General features: G+C 39.7%; 1 protein-coding gene across 1 annotated transcript in view; it reads left to right on the forward strand.

The window, feature by feature from the left end:
• Nucleotides 1–5,407: 5,407 nt before the first annotated feature.
• Nucleotides 5,408–21,084, forward strand: part of PDE7B (phosphodiesterase 7B) — a 177,734-nt gene continuing 162,057 nt past the window's right edge. Inside the window, exon 1 of the mRNA XM_075498797.1 lies at nt 5,408–5,522. Within this exon, the coding sequence (XP_075354912.1) occupies nt 5,502–5,522 (21 nt within the window). The 5' untranslated portion in view covers nt 5,408–5,501. The remainder of the gene's footprint in view (nt 5,523–21,084) is intronic.

Genomic DNA, 21,084 nt, shown 5'->3' on the forward strand with positions numbered 1-21,084 from the left:
ATATGTCCTTGGCTTTGTACTGTCCAGGGAGAGAGAAAGCTAAAAGAAATAGAGTAATATACAGAAAGACTTTTTTTTTTTTAAGCTCAGCATTTCAGATTAGAGCAGATGCTGAACGGAAAGGAGATTGGGAACTCTAATAGGGCATAGGGGACAGTTAGAGGAAAGTTACTTGCCAGAAACAGCTGAGTTTCTAGATTGTATTGGAAAAGCTGTCTGACAATAGGTAGGTAGGGTCAAGGCTAGAAAGCCAGATAGAATAATGCATGGATAAGTTTGTGGGAGCTGGAGAGCGTCCCCTTGTTGCAGACGCCTTTCTCAGGAGCGGTGTAATCTTGTTATGACAGCACTTTGTCAGATGAAGACAAGCCCAGAAGTCTAAACCACGCACCAGCACACCAGCTTTTTGGCTCAGATAAATGAGGTCTGCAGTCATATCAGCAATCTCTGTCCTCCTTTTGGGACCACCGCACTCTGAATAAACATCATGCCCTTACCTATCTCCATGCTTGTCTGAGTCATACTGCCCTCTGCAACTGGCCTTGGGTCATTCCAGGCAACCCTGAACCTCAGCTGATCACCAGCTGACAGCATCTTCTGACAGTTCACACAGGCTGTCTGCAAATACACTGAAAACGTTGCACAGATCCCAGGTGAAGAAGAGAACCGTAAGGGAGTTCCACAGACGGTGCACCAAGGGTGCTTCCAGCCATTCATTGCATCTGTAACAAGATTAAAAACCTAACTGAGGGCATTAATTTGTAAATAAACAGGCACAGGACACCCACATTTAGTCCCTATCCAGCCATTTCACATGATTCAGCCAGGAAACTTTAAAAGTTTCCCAACAGCAATATATCCAGTGTAACATACACACTCACCTTCAGGAGCAGTATATCTGTCATCCTGGGGCGAGATAAGCATAAACTTCCTTGACACTATGCTGCTTTGACTGTGGTTGTCCACTCTCTCCTTCCTTTATTTTCATGACTACAGAAGACTGTGCCTCTGCACTAGTTCTTCACCTTTATTGTCCCCCGACAAAGAAAACTGCAACAGACTTAGCAAAGGACAAGTTTCATCACAGAGTCTTCAGCATCCTCAGACTTACGTGTTCATGCCCTAAGGAAAAGTAGCAGTACCTTTGGGAATTACTGTAACATCTACAAACTTGCATTTCAGAGCAATTTCAGAGGGAGCTGAGGGGTGTGGAAAGGAAGAGTCAAGCATGAACTCATTCAGCAGTGGCAGCAGCTGACAAAGGATGCATCTTTTTCCACTCCATACCCCCACACTCTAAAACTACTATACTGCTTCAGGTGTCATTGACAGCAATATGAAGAGCAGTATGTGGTCCCTCCCATGCTAGAGCCCTTCCTAAAGATGGCCAGGGTAGAAATAAAGAGGTGGGAAGAAACTGGAAGGTACCTTAGGAAGGAGGCATCTTTTTGCCTGTCCATGCACAGTGCCTGCCATTCTACCGTGTGCAAACACAATTTTTACTGGCACTCGCATGAATGTTTTTTTTTTTTTAGGTTTCAGGGAGTATGTCTGGGTATAAGGGGTGTGGTTTGGGTGAGGCAGATTAAGCAGTCTCTCTAATACCCAAATTCCTTTTCAAAGACCACAATGGAAGGGTTGAAGATTTGAGAAGAAGAATGCCATCCCATGGTAGGAGATAGCATGTCTTGGTGTGCCACCTATGCTGAGAAGGGAGAATAGCTTAAGACGAATATTGAAGTGCCTCCAGTGCTGAGCCAGGTCTATAAAAGGAGGTCAAATGAATTACTTAGACAAGCAGGACTGCTCAAAAAGTCAGGCTCATAAATTTGAGGGATTCCCAAATGTACTCTGAACGCTTATTCTGGAGAGAATGAACCAAGGTGTCTGAGTCCAGCTCAGCTCTTTTTCCAAGAGCTGCATGATCAAAATCTCCTGTTATGGCCAAGTTCTGTGCTTCAGACAATCCTGCTAATGGCTAACAAAAAGAGTTATCCACTTGATCTGCCTGGATCTGCAGCAGATCCCCCAACAATGCCTGTATTATTTTCCTTTGTATTATCATTCAGACTTTCAATATGTGTTTTCTGCTGCATTCTGAACATCTGAGTGAGATATGTGGCATAATCTCCTTCACCTTTTTCCCTCCTGTTGTTCCTGAACAAGCTGTGCTCTTCGATATTAGTATTGCAGTCACATATTCACGTGACTGTACCTTACCAAGTTTCTGTTACGTTAATTAAGTTGTAATTTTGATCTTGCATTAAGTTTTCCAACTCCTTCTATTATTTTTTGTACATTTTACATCAGTATAGAGACATCTAGGCTGAGCATCGATTGGTTTGCTTTCTTCTTCTTCCTCCAATGACCTTTTTTAAAGAATGATAGAGTTTTCATTTTTTCAGCTTTTTGGCCTAGGCCACTGTGGGTCATGTGTATTTGGACACTCATGTCACCAGCCTGACAGGATATTTTAGTGCATATCTGATCAGATTAGCAAATCTATGCTAAATTTTTTCCTTCTCTCTTTGTTAGATGGAGCCCATTTCTTCTCAGCAGTCCTTCCCATCCCATCATGGAAGCACGTGGTTATGCTGAGGAAACCAAGGTCTTCCCTGTAACACTGTGCACAGCCATGCATTCTCTTTCCCATCCTTACAAGCATGTACTCATTTGAGATTATCTTTGTCTAAGTAGAAACTGCAATCATAAGTGCTTCTAGGCCTCTCCATCGTTTCACCCAAGAAGCATCTACATCACAAAACCCACAATGACCACTTATTGTCAGAGGCCCACGTGATTCCCGGGGGCTGAAGTAACCTCTCGCTTCTTTAGGAGAGAGACGATACCTATCTAAGACTTTGTGCAGAACTTGAATGTACCAGGACCCTAATTCATGAAACACAGTGTAATATTATTAATAAGATTGATGCTAAAATGCAGAAAATGGAAAAAAGGGGATCGGACTAGACATTCAGAAATCCCCTACTCTTACCTCTATATTCCAAAGCAGGATCACCTGTATCAAAACTGCTCATGAATGATGGTTGCCTAACCATACTTTTAAAAATAGCCAGTAATAGGACACTGCGGACTATCACAGCCTATCTATTTCAGTACTTCACTCTCCTACCTTTAGTTTTTCCTCTGTCAAACAACTTTCCTCTGCTGCAGTTTACTTGTTCTAACCACAACTAATATGGAGAAAAACGTATTCCCTTCTTCTTTGCAAATTGCCTGTACCTATACTGGTAAAATAAACAGAGCCAGAACACAGAACACAGCCTGAAAGGTGGACCTTGATTATCCACAATGTCACATTCCTAGAACGGGCCCTCACAGAGTTTGGGCATTGCCCTGATCACTTCCCAAACACAGTCTGAGGCTTACTACCAGCTCAGATGCAACTATGTTGTCGTGAAGGCTGTAAAAGGGCAGTTTAAAGGGCAGATAATGTCTCCAGGCTAAAGAATAAACTCGGGGCGGGTGTGTGCGTGTGTGTTAGGTAAGGATATCCCTTATAAAGTTACTAATTCTTATCAACTCTCCTTTTTTGGACTAAACGATGTCACTCTCAGCCTTTCTTCACAGGCTCCAGATCATTCTCACTGGAACCCATATCATTTTCAACTGACATTCCCCAAACTGGTCCCTGAAGTGCAATTCCCAAAGTGCAGTTTTCAGCTGTCGCCTGACCAATGCCGAGTGAGGATGAACATGATGATTTTCTGTGTACTACAAATAATATTCCTATTTATGCATTCCAGATTGCTTCATACAGTTCTCTAAGTACAGTCAGATGAACTTAATGAGCTCTAATTGATTTTGTAAATCTCTAACTTATTTAATGCTTTTAAATATGTTATTCCAGCATTTACAGCACCATAACCTTTTGCATTTGTTGCTGAAGCTGATTACATTAGCAAAGATAGCACAGGCAGACTTTTCAGTGAGAAAAAAAAATCATTCAATCTTTCGGCCTCTCTGGAGTAACATTTCGGTACCATCGGTTGGTGGTCAGGGAGAAGCTCCTATTACTTCCACTATTTTGGTACCTGTTCTGTGGATCATTGAGAAATTTCTTTCTCAAGAGCTGTCAGCCTATCCACTTTCAAAAGCACTTATATGTGTTTTAAAATTAAATGTGAGACTGCTGAGACTTTTTAGGAATGAACTGTGCCTCATAAACCAATCTCTTTGAAAAGAATCCCTAGAAGAGAAAATCAGTAAAATTAAAATGATGAAGACTACTAAACAGTTATCGTTGTCAACTGACCTCCTGTTACTTATCTTGTGCTGTCGTGGCCTCTGTTGCCCATGCTAATTGACCTTGGCATATGTTACTTGTTTTTTGAAGCTTCGGCTGCATAGCTTCTCTGTTGACAAAGATGCGGTGCCACAGGAAGCCAGGCTTTGCCATTGCCTCTTGCCTTTTGACATGGGCTTCGGTATGAAATAAACCCCTGTGTGGTGGTCCACAGCAGAGCTCGTAGGCGAGCACGGCTGGGCTGCGACCTGCTGGTGGAATGGGCGTTTGCCCGGAGCAGCAGACCTTAAGGCTGACTGCGTTGGTGACTGACACAGTAATGACAGAAGTTTGCTAATTTGCAATCTAGCTCGTGCTGACTGATAAAGGGATGTGTACAGGAGTCTCAGTCTTATCGCTTTCGTCAGGTTTACACTGGCGTGACACCGCTGAATTTAGAGAAGCAGTTCCTGATTTACTTCAGGGCAAGGGCAGAATCGGGTCTGATTTTGCACCACAACCCATACAGAGAACAGCTCTCGCTGGGAAACACATTGGGTATATTTAAGAACACCTCAATATATATAAGCACATTTATAGCCTCTCCCCATTTTGTGAGGATGTTTTGGATCTTTCTGGTACCTCTCATTATAAAATATTTCTAAGCTAAATCCAGGACAGATAAATCATGACTCCGGTTTCTTTCGAGTAGGGTAGCCTGCCGAAATCACTGCCACATTCTTCCCATAGTAGTCGTTTAAAATTAATAGCACATGCAGAGGAAAAACTAAACCCTTTGACGTCACTCCTGAAATGAGGAAACATAAACAGAAAAGGCTTCACTCCACCGAGCTGACAGTGCTGCCGCGGATTGGTCTGCTCTCCCGCGCCTGTGGCAGTTGACAGCACCTCCCAGCCCGGCACGGCCTTCGGCTCGCTCACACAGGCAGGCAGACTGCAGCAAGCTCCGCTCTACCCCAGCCCTCACACTGGCAGAAAAGTGCATTCTCTTCCCGAGTCTTTTTGCTTCTTAAGGTGGTTTTATTGGCTGGGTTGGGGGACTTGGGGAGGTTTTCTTTTCTTTTCTTTTCTTTTTTTTCTTTCATTTTTTTATTTTTGTTTGCTGTTGTTGCTTAATTCTATTCCTAATCCTGGATGCAGTTACTGGATTCTGCAGTACAAGTCTTCATGAACAAGCTGCACCGCTTAGAGATTTCACGGCATTCAAAGGTCACAGAACTGCCACTATGGTTAAATGTCTTGTTTAATGGTTGAGGTATGTACAGCAAATCTAAAAGAGGCAGCATGATTATTTTTGAAGGGGAACTAAAATTGTGAGGGGGAGAGGGAGATAATACTATTATTTAGTGGAAAAGATTTTTACTGGTGATTGTTACTACAGCAACCGGTTTTTGAATTTCCTCCCTTTTTCTCTTTATTCAAACTAGATGAAAATTTTAACTTCTGTTGATTTAACCATTTGATGGCGAAAGAAGATCGCAGAAAGAATCTGTTATTGTAGTCCTTTCTAACCCCACTGAGGAAAGTGTGATTGCTTTTTCTATATGTTTGCCTACTGCTCTGTGGCAGGAGAGGAGACCTGGGACTTGGCTGGCTTAGATGAAGGGAGAAGAAAGCCCAAACTCGTTCTTATCTTGAGGGGGTTACGAGTTGTCTGAGAGTTAGAGCAGAGAGAGAAAGAGTTGGAAATAAACAGATCAAGCAGAAAACAATATCAGCCTCATTTTTAGGAGTGCACATACCACATCATATTTTTTTTTACTACGTGCTAAGATTGCTTTACTTGATTTGGGTTCAGAAGTTCAACATGAAGAAGCAGCCTGCACTTTGACTTATAAGCAGATCCTCAGTGGGAAGGGAGGGAGCTGATCGTCTTTTATCAACACCGGTTTTCAGATAGCTTTTGCTACTTAAACAGAGAAAAGTGCTTGGAAGTTGAAGTAATGTAGCCTGACGTCTGTTTGATGGCATATAGGTTCAATTCATATCCGAGCTGGTGATCTGCCTTGAATGAGGATTGCAGCATTACAGTGGACAGTGTGTGCTGCAGGAAACAAAAGCAACGGCTAGCATAAAACTAACATTGTTTTCAGGAGTGTGATTCTAAAATACAAGAGGAGGAGCCACTTGTCAGAGCTCGTGTGTATGTGTGTGTGTATGAGTGGTCTTAAAAACAATTTCAGCCGACACAGCCGATTTCTGTTGTTAATTGGATTAATATACAGGTATGCTCAATGACTAGCAATCTTCATATTTTCCCAGTTTGTGAAACGAGACTTTTTACAGCTCTGCTTGAGGTGTTGCTGTAGATATAAACCCTCTGCAATTTGAAAATCTTTTAGTTTAACTTTAAAAATTATACCTGAAAAAAACCAATTCCTGTAACAAGGAACAGAACATAAGCACACCCTCCTCATGCAATGCACCTGAAAGGGTTACAAAAATTAACTACGCTAGGCTGAAGCATGCTAGCTTAAGGACTGCAAAAATATTAGCTCTGAAATGCAGAGGATGTGATATGTGCTGTGAATGGACAATTGCTATTCTGCAGTGCCTAGTGGGAAAACAAGGACTTTGTGTATTGCAAATGCATAACTGCAGCTCCTCCATTTCCTTTGCTGTATCTTCACTGATGACTGCAGAAACAAAGAGGTTTGTCACAGATAAACTCTTTAGTGCCCCATCTCTTTTGAGATACTTGAGGATTTTTTTCCATATCATCCAACACCCCGAAGTCCAGCTTCGTTAGTTGAACTGTTACTCTGTAATCTGCATGCCATTCCGTCCTCCCCAGCCTTCCTCAAAGTCTTGCTACGTGAACTGCCAGCTGTTTTCAAAACCTAAAGCACTGCTTCTCTAGCCCCAAGTTTAGAAAGGGTAATATAGTGTTTGTTAGATCATTAATTAGTAAATTTGACTAAGGGGAAGTCTCAGTCTATAGGGACTACAGCCTGTTCTGTAAGAAGCAACCCTGTAACTACATGAAGATATCCAAGTTTCCAAAAGGCAATCTATAAGACATTTGCTTATAATAATTTCCTAGAATCAAATTATTCACTTCTTTTGATAAACATTTTTTAGAGAAGCTTAGTTTTTAAGCTCTGTAATCTACATTTTGCTGCATCTGTGTTTCATAGCAACTACTACTGGTGATACTAATAGTAAATATGCTAAGTGGACTTCAGCTGAGGAAATGACACTTTTTTCTACTGTAGTAAGAAAAGTTTCTCTGCAATGCTTTCTCTGAACATTCTCAATTCAGCATCAAGAGCAAAATACAATTTAAGGTTGGCCTCTCTGCAGTGGATGAAACGCTTACCGACATTTGCAGTCACGTTGTCTCAAAGAAAAAGTCTGTATTGCAGAAGTTTCATGTCATATGAATGGCTGCTCATTCTGAGTTTGTTTCCATAGGGTGGACAAGAGTTGTCACCAGTGAAGTTCTAGTGATTCCAGCAGAGTAAGGCATATTCTGCTAAGTCGGATCCAATGTATTGCAGATCACTTTTTTAAATTATGAAATGTTTAATTCTGTAAACTAGTATATAAATATACCATTATAACAGCAGCTGTTTCCTCCCCTTCCTCCTGTTGATGTGCTTTTCCCTTCTGAAATCCCTCTGCTTGCCCTTACCAGACTTCTAGGTAGGTCATTGAAGCAGACTGATTTTCCAGTGTCTTCATTGCAATTATCAAGTATAATTGAGACATTCAATCATACGTAATTCCTTTTCACTCACCCCATGGTTCTTCTACCAATAGTTAAAGCATATTTTAATGAGAAACAGTCTGAAAATGTATATTTTATGATGTAGATATGGGTTTTTTGTAATTTTTCAGTCTCATAGGGAAAAACTTCTCTTGTACTGGTAATTTCCTTTATAGGAGCTGTATGAAGCAGAAATGCCAGCTACTAACCAAGCCATTACTGTCAATAGACTAAAACCTGATGCCTCTTTATTTAATCATAAGAAATGTTTAAGACCTAATCTGTCCTGTAACCAAGCTAGATATATGGCCAAAAGCTCTTGATGCAGTTGGGCTAACAGAAAAAGAAGTCATCTGGGGCAGCCAGGAAGATGTCCCATGTAAATGAGCATTCTTAGCAGCTCACTATTGTTCATCTTTTCTCCATTTTCGTGCTTGAAATTATTACAGCGCTCCATGTGTTTGTCACAGGGTGAAAGTGAAAGGGACAGCTGGGCTCCTACCAGCTGCCAGAACAAAATTAAGTGTTTTGTAATGAAATGATGGCTAAGTATTCCTCCTCCCACATCCATATTGGGTGGAAGATGGGACTTTCTATATTGGAATTATAGCATTCATTTTTCTTGTTCCTCAGCCAGAAAGCAGGCTTACCCTTGCAGGGACATCAGTTTTTACACTTTCAGTGAAACGTTGGCTTTACATCTGGTGTGAAAATTGCACTTTTCAGTCACTAGCTTCAGGATGTGAAACTGATGTTATTTAGAGTTTATACCCTGGGGGCACTGGGACACAGACGTGCAGCCTAAGTGTCCAAAAGCAGTTCAGAAGTTCTGATGCTTTTTCTTTCTCTGGCCAATGCGAGGTGCACCAGTTTAGGCAGCTAAAGATGAACAATGGTAGCCAAAAAGCTGGGCCACAAAGCCGGGCACCGCGTACGCAGCCAGAGGGCTGCTGGTAACTTTTTTCTGTGGTTTCGCAGTAAATAAGCAGACATCAAATAATGTGTCTCCTGATAGTAGCAGGAATTTGTCAGGTCTGAAGTATTAGCTTTGTGTAAATACTAGAGAGAGAGAATGTATTTGTTGTATTTAAGACAATTTATTTAATTAATTTATAGAAATTTAAAATGCAAAGTCAGCTTCTGAAAGATTTTTTAGCAAAAAGAATTCTTCTGTATCTTCCTGAAAATGTAGAGCACTTCTTAATTTTATTTTTACTATTGTTCTTACTACAGTACCATTCCAAGAAAATTGCATTAGAAAACAATATTTGAACCTCTGAACTTATCATTTCTGTTTTCCTGTAACAGACTGTAGGATTCAGGAGATATATTGCTAGGGTTCACAGTGCTCGGATCTGGGCTAGTGATAGCTATCTGTTTTAAAGCCTCCAGTTTTAAAGTAGAAAATTAACAAATCAGAACCAGATCAGGTAGAAGAGAGACCAGTTCCAGAAGCCAGACTTCAGTGGCAAAACTGTAAGTGAAAAGGTTGAGGCAGAGACAATTCTCAAAAAACAACAGTCAAATTATTTAAGCATTTCTTTTGCACACATTTTATAGTGTGGTATCTGCAGTCCATCGATACTGTAATTTTGATATACATTTTTCACTTGTTCTATTCTTAGAAAGTGAAAATCTATAGCTATCATTTTATTATGTAAAGAGTGTTGAACTATAGAAATTAAACTAATGAAAGGGCCCTATTGAGTTTGATTTTCTTATTCCCTTCTTCCTCCCAGTGGGAGCCGTGAGTGCGGATGGATGAGAACTCAGTTTAGCTACTTATTTAAGCCACATAGTCTTATGGTGGTATATGATATGCTTCTGCTGGCTTACTATCCAGCCAAATAAGACATCCAGGTTGCCTGGATGGATAAACATAGCCGATGATCTCTCCCTCTTAATAGGTGGGATGAGCAGTTAGGATTCTCCCAGTCACACACAGAGACAAATTTGTTATAGTTTAGCTAAAGAAGAATTGCATGCAGGCACAAACAGCAAGATTTATTTCTCTTTGAGTAGGTTATTTTAAAAATAAGAAACAAATATTTAGAAGAAGATAGTTGCAGAGGTATTTTTTTCTGTAGCTGGTAGGTTTATACTAGTTACCCACAAAAATTTCTGGTATGAGAAAACTCACCAACTAATATCTCACTATGGCGTGTGTTAATGCTGGCAGTGTAAGATTTTTAAAAGTAGAGCACAGAATCTCCTGTCAAACTAAGTTTAGCTAATTGTCACGGAGGCATAAAAACACACTTGTGGGGCAAATGCTGTCAGGACCTGTATACAATTTTCTACATGGTTGTTCACAGCAGAGTCTATGGTACTAACCCATCTGTATGTAGGAAAGATGTTTTGGAAAGGACGATCATTACCTTTCCCAGAATAAAGTGGGAGGTAGACATGTTTTGACTGAATATGCAGCAACTCAGAGATGGCTCAGAGAATATACATCTGTAAAAGTGAAATTAAGAAACCTCAACTTCAACTAGAGAACTCCTGGAGGATGATATTGACCTACCGTGTAATCACTTCTGCTCCCTTTGGAAATTGCCCTTTATTCCTTCTCAAAGAAAGGGTCTGTACTCTCATGTTCTTATTCCCTTTGTTTCCCCCTACCCAACCTTTTTCCCATAGCACGCTTCCTACAGCGCTTGTGAAGACGGGCTAAGCTCTGGGGCTTGTCCTGATATGGGGTGGCAGAGCTACCATTAGCGTGCAAGGACTCATCCCTTGGAAAGAGAGATGATGATTCCCAAGTGGTTGCTGTGCTTTAGAAACGAGCACATATTGACATGGAATGCCTTAGGACTTTCCCAAGAATTCAGCTGTCATCCAAAGGGTGTAGCTATTTTCCCCCTTATGTATGATGATCCTGGTATAGAACAAGAACTGGGACCTCTGCTTAGACAGCCCCAGAGGACAGCATCTGCTTAATATTTCTGTAGAAGAGCACCAGTTTCCACAAGAAACTGAGGGTGTAGCAGCGCTGTGAGCTTCACTTATGTATGCAGCTGCACGCTGAGGTACACTAAATATGGGCAACACCTGACGTTTGGTTTTGCCTTTTCCTCAACTTACCACTTATACTTGGCTTTAAACCTCTGAGAAGGTTAGACAGAATGAGGACTTGCTGTGGACCAGGCTGCTGGGAAGGAGGAGAAGACCTCACATGAACATCCAGAGAGAGATGAAAGCAGATGCATGAGGTCTTCATGGAGAAAGCACGCTTCTGGCTTTGTGTTAACTGACAACCATGTTGAAACAGGCTACTGACCCTTTCTGTTTCAAATGTTGGGATGTGACTTGGCTCTGTATTACTAATTCGTAGGCATTTCTGTTTCGCACACTGCCATAATATCTGAGTGTCTATTAATAATAATGTTCAAGTGGCATCAGAACGGCCATCATAAATTTAATTAGGCGGTGTATCTCCAGTTTAATCAATACGGTCATTAGAAGACTGTAAGACAGCCAGGAAAACAATAATTAGTCCTGATTAATAAAGGAGAACTTGCACACATCAGCAAAGGAGAGGAGGGAGCTTTGCCTGTTCAAGGCTTGGGAGGACAGTGAGTTGCTTTCTGCTTTAGCAGATCTGACGACACTGTTCTTAAATAACCCTCTTGAAAATGCCCTTACAATACTAAAGAAAGTCGAAAATAATATACTGTAGAGAGAGAACTACTATACCGAAAATACATTTTCCAAATTCTAAAATTCTGTTATTAAAAAAACCCTTAATTTTCTTGAACAAACTATAAGGGCCAGCTAGGAATGTATTTCTTGACCAAGCAAATTCCTCAGGTACACAGTTGCTTTGTTTTCGTAGGACTGCTTTAAAAAGCAGAACGACTGAAAGATAAAAAGAAGACTCAAATTGGATCGGTGTGTGAGAGGGTAAAATGGCATGGTTCCACTGAGATGAATAGGACTCCATCAATTTCTATCTGTGAAAGATCAGACCCGCTGAGCTTTCAGGTCTTATAAGCACTCCTTCTCTTCACCAGTTAGATCAAATTTTAGACTCATTAGCCTTTCGCCATACCTGTTTCATACCGGTTTTCCACAACTTCCTCAGCACTGCGGTACCATCAGGCTGCTTTTGATGGCTCCGCAGAAGCTGCGATGCATTCTTTCCCTTCCATCACCCTCTAAACCTCCCTTCTCTCCTTCCCTTTCTCACAGAAAAAAGAAAAAAAATGTTTACCAGATTTTTGAAATCACAACCTCACAGTTAATTTTTAGCTTATGTGCTAGCATCTGCAAAAGTGTGTATATGGGTAATACAGAGGGGGCTGATCTCGCTTGTTTTCAGTATAGACCATGATCTGCTTCAATAACACAGCTATGTAAGTAATAATTTTAAAAGCTGAGGAATGACAGGGAAATAGTAATTTTGTTTAGGGACCAACATGTACTGCACTGTATCACAAGACATTTTTCATGTAGTAAGGCTGTAACATCCTGCCTCTTTGAACCACGAAACTATACCTATAATAATAATATCCACTACCAAAATATAACCTCTGTAATAGTATGGTAACAAAAAACACTGCAACGTGAGGATGTTGAATGAAGTTTGTGCTATATATCATCATCAAAGCTGATAGAATTGGTCAAGCTTTCAAAAAACCTGGAATTCACTTTAGTCTTTAAATGAACAGGCCAGATCTGAAAAATTGCTGTGCATGAGAGCTTGCCTGGGAAATGTTTTCCCATTCTACCTCAGACAGAAGTAGCCAACAGCCTGTGGTTAGTGCTCTCAAGAGGGTATGGGAGAAACACATTCAAGTTCCCTCTCTGCTTGTGTTGGCTTTCCTAGGGTGGATTACCACTGCAGCGTCCCCCCAGGGTTGAACTCTGTGTTCACGGGGCCGGGCAGACAGAGCCCACAGCCCGCTGCCCCGCGCTGAGGTCCAGCCTGAAACCAGAGCTTCTCCACTGCTGAAGCGGCCCACAAAGGCTGTTTCGGGCAGATCTCCACCTGCAGCTCCAGGAGTTCTGTCCTGAAGCTGAGAAACCATTCCAATGGGCGTTTTTTCCAAACGAGCGCTTCCTCCTGAACAGCTTTTGATGCAACAAATTGTTGATTTTAAGAGGAAAGCCCAGATATATTTTGAGGGGAAAAAAAAATCTCACCACTGCTACAGAGTTCTCACCTTGCTTGTGGGGACTGAGGGGCACAGAGACTTTGCTTGCTTTGGGGGCTTGCTAGTGGGCAGGGGTGACTGCAAATCTGCTTCCAATCCGGTGACCATTTTGAAAAGTCTGCTTAGATCTTTTTATTTTATAGCACCTGAGCTGAAAGCTCAAAGGTCACTGAAGCCTTGAATTTCCAAATCTTTCAGCAATCCTCTTCTCACCCTCCTCCCAATAGACCTAGTACTACTTTTGTTTCTTATTTTGAAAATAAATGAAAAAAAAACCCCAGCACTCCATGCTTTATTTATATGATAACTATATAGTGCTGAAGAGATTATTTCTTTGTGTTAAGATTTCCTTGTAGTGGTTACAGTTTTTCGTCTGTGAAACACACTTGCTTTAAAAAGAGGCTTGCATATGCACCACAGATGTATTGCTCTTCTTCTCATCCTTCCCCCAAATTTAGCCCTTTAGGGCTTCTTTAGCAGAGTAAAGGAGTGTGGGATTCTGTTTGGTTTTTTATTTTTTGCTTAAACACCATAGCAAATATTATTTTAAATCCAATAATATGAGAAAGGGAGGATTATAATATTTAAACATGTCAGCTGGTCAGAAAGCCTCTTGGGGGGCAGCTTCACATTCATCTGGACCACCTAATAGGCAATTGCAGCTTGGTCTCACTATATTAGAATTTTTAAATTGGTATTCACGGTTTAGTTTAAAAACCCACAAAGCATCACTTGGCTAATCCTTTTTTAACTTTTAATCATGTTTACTACTAATGTGAACAAGCCTGAGCTGACTTCTGTTGTTTTCTAAGTATTAGTAAAAAACTATTTTACATTTCATAAAAGAATAAAGCAAAAAGCATTTAATGTCAATCTGTGTTTGGCATTGCACCGTTTTATGGTAGCTGATGAAAATTAGTTTTCAAATAAACAAACCATTCTCTAAAAAAGTCGCAAAAAGTCCAGATGTTTAAAACTTAGAAAACAATTAGCAGAGAGGTCTCAGTGCTATGTAGCCACCCTTTAACTGTCGTCTGTTGACAGTACTTTGACAGTTGACCTTCTTCAGCTCTGATTTTAAGAGAACTTCAAAAGCCTCTGAGCTACTTTCTCAATTTCTAGAGACATTTTTTGAAAGATTATATTAAAGGGCCATTTCTCCTTTTTGACTCTCTGTTACCCTCATTTTCTCCTGAGAACACTTGTCTAAAAATTACCTTTTCACCACACTGATTTATAGGTTCTGGCATGGGAACTAATCCTGTTTCTCCTAGTAGCAGACAGAAAATTAGTCACAATCTGATGTTAACAACTTCTTCATTACCTAAACTGTTTTACACTTTATTAAGTTCAACACAAGCAAATCTAACGCCTTTGAACAAACCAGGGAGTTCTTGTCCATGTTGCAAATATACGAGACAATAATTAATTTATAAAGTCACTATTGTAAGTCAGCCTCTGTGGCAAACTGGGATCTGAATTGTGATACCACTGAATCCTGCAGAGAAGTGCCACTTGAGTGCAGCAGAGAGAAAAAATTGTTTTAGCTGATTTACGTTACAAAGTCAAATATGAATAACACTGTCAACACAGTTGCTCTTGTGGTTCCTGTTGGGAGATGAGATTCAACATATTCTACCCTCACATTTGACACGCTACAGATTTGTCTGTGCTGGCAACAAATAATCTGCACTGTAGAGAGTGATAGGGTGGTTCTGAGGTATAGGATACCTGTAGATTTCAGCAACAAGGAGATCAGGAAAGCTCTTATGAAGAGTCAGTCCACCACTAGATGTTTCTACTAAAATCACCAGTGGTGGTGTAATTTTCAGCTGGTCCCTTAAATTGCCCTCACTGCCTTTTAGAGTCAAGTATCTGCCAAGCACACAGGTGGTTTACCAATTAATGGTCCTCTGCATCTTGCCCGTGAACCTTCCTGCAGTCCCTCTGGGCTGGAAGAGGAACTCAGTGGAAAGTCAGTCATGTAAAAGGGAATGGCCTTGGTCTTAGCCCGGGCAGATATGAAATGGAGTCAATCTAATCATGTGAAGTGAACCTATAAGAAATGATAAGACCTTTTTTTCATGCTTCATGCATGCAATGGCACTCACTGTTCTAGAAGAGTCTAATATAAAAGGATATGTAATTGAAAACTATACTTTAGAAAGAGAATGTTTCTGAACATGTTGATGAATAAAGAAAAAGTTGGGGTTTTTTAAGAGAGGTTTTACAATTATTATTTTTACAAATAGAGGCATAGAAACAAAGTTTTAGTTTGACTTGGTCACTCCAACACTTTTCCTTTAAATAAAGATTCTTTTAAGGACCAAACTCAGAATTTGCAAAATTACCCACTTCTTTAAAATGTTTTGGGGAGCTCATTTTGAAACCTGTGCCTTGCTGGAGCACCTGATGCTCCCATTGGCTTTGTTGTATTTGTGAGAATCCTCAGAATTTTTTAAAATCAAAATGTCAAATATGTCACATCAGCCATGCTATGGTAGGATTCAACAAAATGGTAGGCCAGAGTTTTCAAAAGGGTTGGACATTGTAATGCTAGAAATAGCCAAATAGTTACTGATTATAATTTTCTTATAATATTAATTTCTATTAAAAATAAAATTAATGCTATTTGCACTTTGCTATGAGAGGCAGAGTTATCTTCAGCTAGCCTTCTGCTCTGTAGAACTGGCGGATTCATGCTGGGCCAAACATTTTACATGCACCACTGTTCAGAAACATGAAATAATTTTCTCTAACTCATAAGCATATGTGTTTTCTTTCTCCTGAAACTCTTGAGCTTTTGCTTAATGCAATATTTCCTCTTCTATCCATATTTTATGTTACATTCACAGCAGCTGCTTGCTACTTCTAAAAAATTCCCATTTTTTTCTTTTATCTTTTTTTTTTGAAATTCTCCTTTTTTCTTTAGAGAGTAGAAAACCAAAGACCAGCAAATTGACTTATCTTATTACTACATTTAGGGATAAAGCATTTTATATCTAACTAGTTTTTAAAAAATGAAATATCAAAGGAAAGAGAATCTTTTGTTTTCCGATTGTGGACCATGACAACTACACTGTCCTTCTGAACTCTGAGCAGATCCTTAGAGGAAGTCGATGCATCATCTGAAGGCAGACCGTAGGCAGGCATAAGGGGAAGGTATATCCTCGGCTATCACGAAACATCAGAAACATTTCTGATTATGATTGATAACACAGTGAAAGGGAGAAAGGCAAGCAGAGATGGTCTCAGAGACTTTGGATCCCAAATAGGAACATGATATCATGTTCAGACTCATACCAAATGAAATGCTAACCTAGGAAAAATTGTATTGAGCTAAGAGATTATTTAAGGCTATCGCTCTATGTTGCAAAGTGTGTTGCAGTACTAGCAGAGTATGAAAATGTTGTATGTAACACATTAGTCAGATCAGTAAGACTCATTTAAGTAAGAAAGACATCTCTATTCCCCACAGATAGAAACTCGGGAAACACAAATGTACTAAAGGCTACTTTTTGGAAATGGCTTCTCTATCTGTGCATAAATATCTTTTAAGAGTTGGAGATTCAAGCTTTTGTTATTCCTGATTTTCTAACTCAGAAAATTATTTTTTATTAACTCAGAAATTATTTAGTGTTTAAATAGAATATTTAGGTCTTTTATTCTCTGTGTAAGAATCTAGTTATTTGACTGCAGAACAACCAAACATTTCTATAAGCCATTTATGTTGACAGAGTCTTCTACTATGGAAATGTGCCATTTCATAAAATAAAAAATTTGTTATGGAAAATTGCTCTGTATCCTAGGGATTTGGGCTTCTTCCTAAACTGAGGATAGAATGACTTCAAGCATCTATTTGATTTTTTTTAAAAAACAATAAAAATTAAGGGTTCCGTTCACCTACCATATGCACACTGAGAGCAAACTGTACCGGCCTCCAGCCGAACCCAAAGCACGGACTTGTTTCAGCAGGCAGGGTGGAAACCTTACATACCCTGGAGCTATGTTCCCTATAGGCACCCCCACAGCAGAGACTGCTAAATCATCTGATCCCGTAGCTCTGCTAACAGTGTACCTTTCCACAGCATCACTAGCCCCATCCAAGGCTGCGTGGCTCCAGCCAGAATATCCTTCAGAGAATTTGTCGTCTCTGACCCAAAAGCCCTGGCTCTGCTTCACATTGTGCGGGCAGGGCGTGGGCAGATCGTGAGCGAAAGGGTGGAGGAGGAAGAAACGGGAAAGGGTGGATACAGAGAACAACGGGGGAAAACTGCACTGTATCTTGCCATCTTAAACATCCGCAATAATGCACCTTCCTCCATCCAATTCTGGCTATAAAATTGCTGATATTAAGTCTATTTCGTCACTGTTTCTCCTTGTTTCCATCAAGTCTTGGTCTTTTGACCTCCAATATTTCTACACTGGCTGACCATAGAAATATTTAATCTGTTCAACATCATGGTACTCAGGGGCTTGGGTCCAGCTTTACACAGATTTCTTTATGATGGTTGACCACACGATTCCGGTGACATAAAGGCTGTCTCCAGCATCAGGATAAAGATTGTTTGTATAGGAGACATCTCTGCGAAATTTCAAAATGAGCTGCTAAGAAACTGAGGATTATCATATTCCTCAACACTTCCCTTTCCAAATGCAAGATATATTTCTTCCCATTTTTCAAAGAAATCATCACGTGTTTAAAAGAGAATAATTGAGACAACAAATAATATATAACAGATATTATAGTCCTAGTTTATGCAGTACTGGAAGGGACTCACCCTTGAGGATGAGTGATAAAATATAAAAAAAATCTGAGAAGAGTGTTGGAAACTTAAAGATTTGACTTTTAGAAAAAAAGAAGCAATGAGGATCATTATTTATTTACTCCAGAACATTTATTAACCTCGCTGGTTCACCCTGTGACATCTCATTACGTGTGAGTATCTGGACCATTCACATATTCTTACTTAATTTACTTAATATGTGAAAGAAAAATCATGATCGCAGTACCTGCAAATAAGGTGCTCCACAACAACAATAATATGGCCATGCATTTTTTTTCATATGGAGAAGGGTGATTTTAAATACTCTGAATGTTTTAGATCTCTAACCATGTATTTAATCATGTGAATAGTTTTGCATACAGGAGTGTTTGAATACTGAGCAAATTCCAATGTATCTGCAGGTCTTGACGATACCAGATCAGAATACCAGCAATTGATTACTCAATTATTATAACATTTTTAGTAATTCTAGAAAATATTTATTCAATGGTTTTTTTGGAAAACTGACAGAATATATCTGTGGATTTGAAAAATTTGTATATCCTTCTAAATTTTATAACAGTATAAAAAATTTTAACTATGAATTGCTTATGAGTTATTAAATACAGCTGTGGAAAAAAAATTAGGATCTAACAGAAACTCACAAGATGAAAGATCAGATCTATGACTGGATGTTTAATCTGTCAAGGGGTCCTGAAAAACTGCAAAGTATAGAAAACTTAGTAGATATAAACCAAATTCCCTTCTTATACGTGCAAGGAGAAGTCTGCTTGGCTTTGTGGTAATCTTCCCTGTATGGAAGAGGGTTGTATATGTTACACAAAGAAAGCAGTATTGTTTCCAGTTTTTTATTCAGTTTATATCTGAGTCTGATAACAAGAAAAATCCTGCTGTCCTGTTTTATCAACCTGGCCTTGCTGGCTTACGTGTTTTACGTAAGTTCTATGTTAATATTCTGGCAACTAATCTCTACTGCATTGTATCTTGAAGAACCAAACCATCTAACAGTTCAAGTCGTTCTGGGATCTGCCTCATTCTTAATGCCTTCACTTGCTATCTTTTATTCTGATATAACAAGGTTAACATTGCAGTTATGTAGCCTTCACCATATCTCCCAACAAACATTTGTTCATAAATAAATGAGTTTGGCAAAATAATCTCATCTTCTTGTCACTAGCACTTCGGCAAATCAGGCTACACCTCTGTCTAGATTCCAGCTTCTTAATCATTCTGAAGAAATCAGTACAAATTTAAAGTAACTTTGCCCACAGGCACCTGAAATTACTGTAACTAATGAAATAAGTTCTAGATACTGCAGCAGTTGCTTTGCAATTGCCCCTTAGCTCTCACTTGAAATCTGTACATTCCTCTCTCGCTGTTGCTGTAGTCTTTTTGTGCTTGTGCTAAATCCTCTGATGGCATCTTTCCCTTTAAGTGATTGCCCTTTGCATCTTCTTGGCACCAAGTTATTTTCAGCAAGCTGTACTCACAGTGCTGGCAGCCATCCCAGGGAAGCTGCTCTGCTTCGGTGGCATTTGGTACATGGGAATTCCAGAGTAAGGAATGGGCAAAGGTTACCCCGTGTTTTACATCACTCTCAGAAACATCAAACTAAACTATTAGTGTTTGACAACAAACAATGCATGAGGCCTCCACGCTTTGTGGTCTGTCTCATTCTTTATTTTCCCTGTTCTTGTACCTCCACTCATACCAGCCACCTTGAAATATTACCTGTGCGTTATTCTTGTAATATCACCCTAGGATGTAGGAAGTCTTGATAAAAGATGCAGTTTGACACAGAATAGTTTAAATGCTAAGAAACAGTTCAACTGCTAGGAAACAAACCAAACGCTCAATAAGATTCAGATATTTGTATTCTCAGACTTTTCCAGGCCTTTGCTGTTCTAATATCTTAAGAGACTGATTTCAGCCTGGAAGTGACTCTCACTGTCTGTTCCAAAAGCAGGCAAGCAGCAGCTTTTTTTGCCCAGCAAAACTTGTCGTTCTTCATAAACAGAAATATCCTCTCAAGAAGCAACAAATACACAGAATTAATATACGTATCTATCTGTTGCTAAAAAAAAAAGGAAGGCAACTCAGTTTCCACAATTTCATTTTTATAGTGAAGTTCTAATTGTACTTCTGCCTGCTGGAAGTTTAGTCTACAGACCTGTTTAGCTATGTCTTCCACAGACTTCTGAAGGCTGTTTGTGAATCCAGTGTGCTCCCTGATTTGCCTGCCTTCAGACCGTGACTTGATGAGAAGTCTGCCTGGCTGTGCCTCACAGTGTAGGTACCAAGGCACCAAGCACGCCAAGTGGTGCCATTGGTGGCCTTTGTTAGCCCTTGCTGGCTGTCCCTGGGGACTGTTCTGCTCATGATATGGGTGACTGAGGTCTTCTGATATACCAGGGTATAGCACTGCTCTTTATTAGCAGTGTCTACCTAATATTATTGAGAGGTTGGGTTTTTTTTCCAGATGGGACAGGTCCTCTACTAGTGAGTTAGGATGGTCAGTTGAAGAACATTGTTTGCTGAGTAACCTCAGAGATTAACGTTCACTAAAATGAGGATGGAGAAAGGAATCAATAAATCACATGCCAGGGATGAATACAGAAAAACCGAAGTGGTACCACTAAGACTGTACCGGTGATTCATCTTAGCACAAACTCAGTAGACTTTGACTCGCACTTGATCCTTCAATATTGATCCTTAATACTAATATGTAGAAAATCACAGATCACAATCTTAATTTTATCTATTTTAAATGAGGAAAAAAATTATGCTCCTTTCATTTCACGACAATATCTGGAAAGGAGTTTGTTCCCTAAAGTATAAGGTTTTCTAAAAATTGTATGAAACTATCTCTAAGAAGTAAAGATTTAGAGCAAGTACGTTAATATAAAAATACTGTAATTTTAAAAAAATATATATTCAAGTCACTACTATGATTAGCTAGGCTAGCCTTCCAGGCCTACTTAGAGATCTTCTTATTAAATAGTTATAAATGGATTGTTATTTACAGCAGAAAGATAATTTAGAATGCAAACGGGAATTTTTACATGAATGAGCTGAGCAGAACTCTTGTAAAAATGAGTATCACTAGGCATAGGTTCAATACTACAAGAAAAAATCACTGATCCATAACATCCTTTTCTAGTACAA

This window comes from Mycteria americana, chromosome 3, assembly GCF_035582795.1.
Source record: "Mycteria americana isolate JAX WOST 10 ecotype Jacksonville Zoo and Gardens chromosome 3, USCA_MyAme_1.0, whole genome shotgun sequence".
NCBI lineage: Eukaryota > Metazoa > Chordata > Aves > Ciconiiformes > Ciconiidae > Mycteria > Mycteria americana.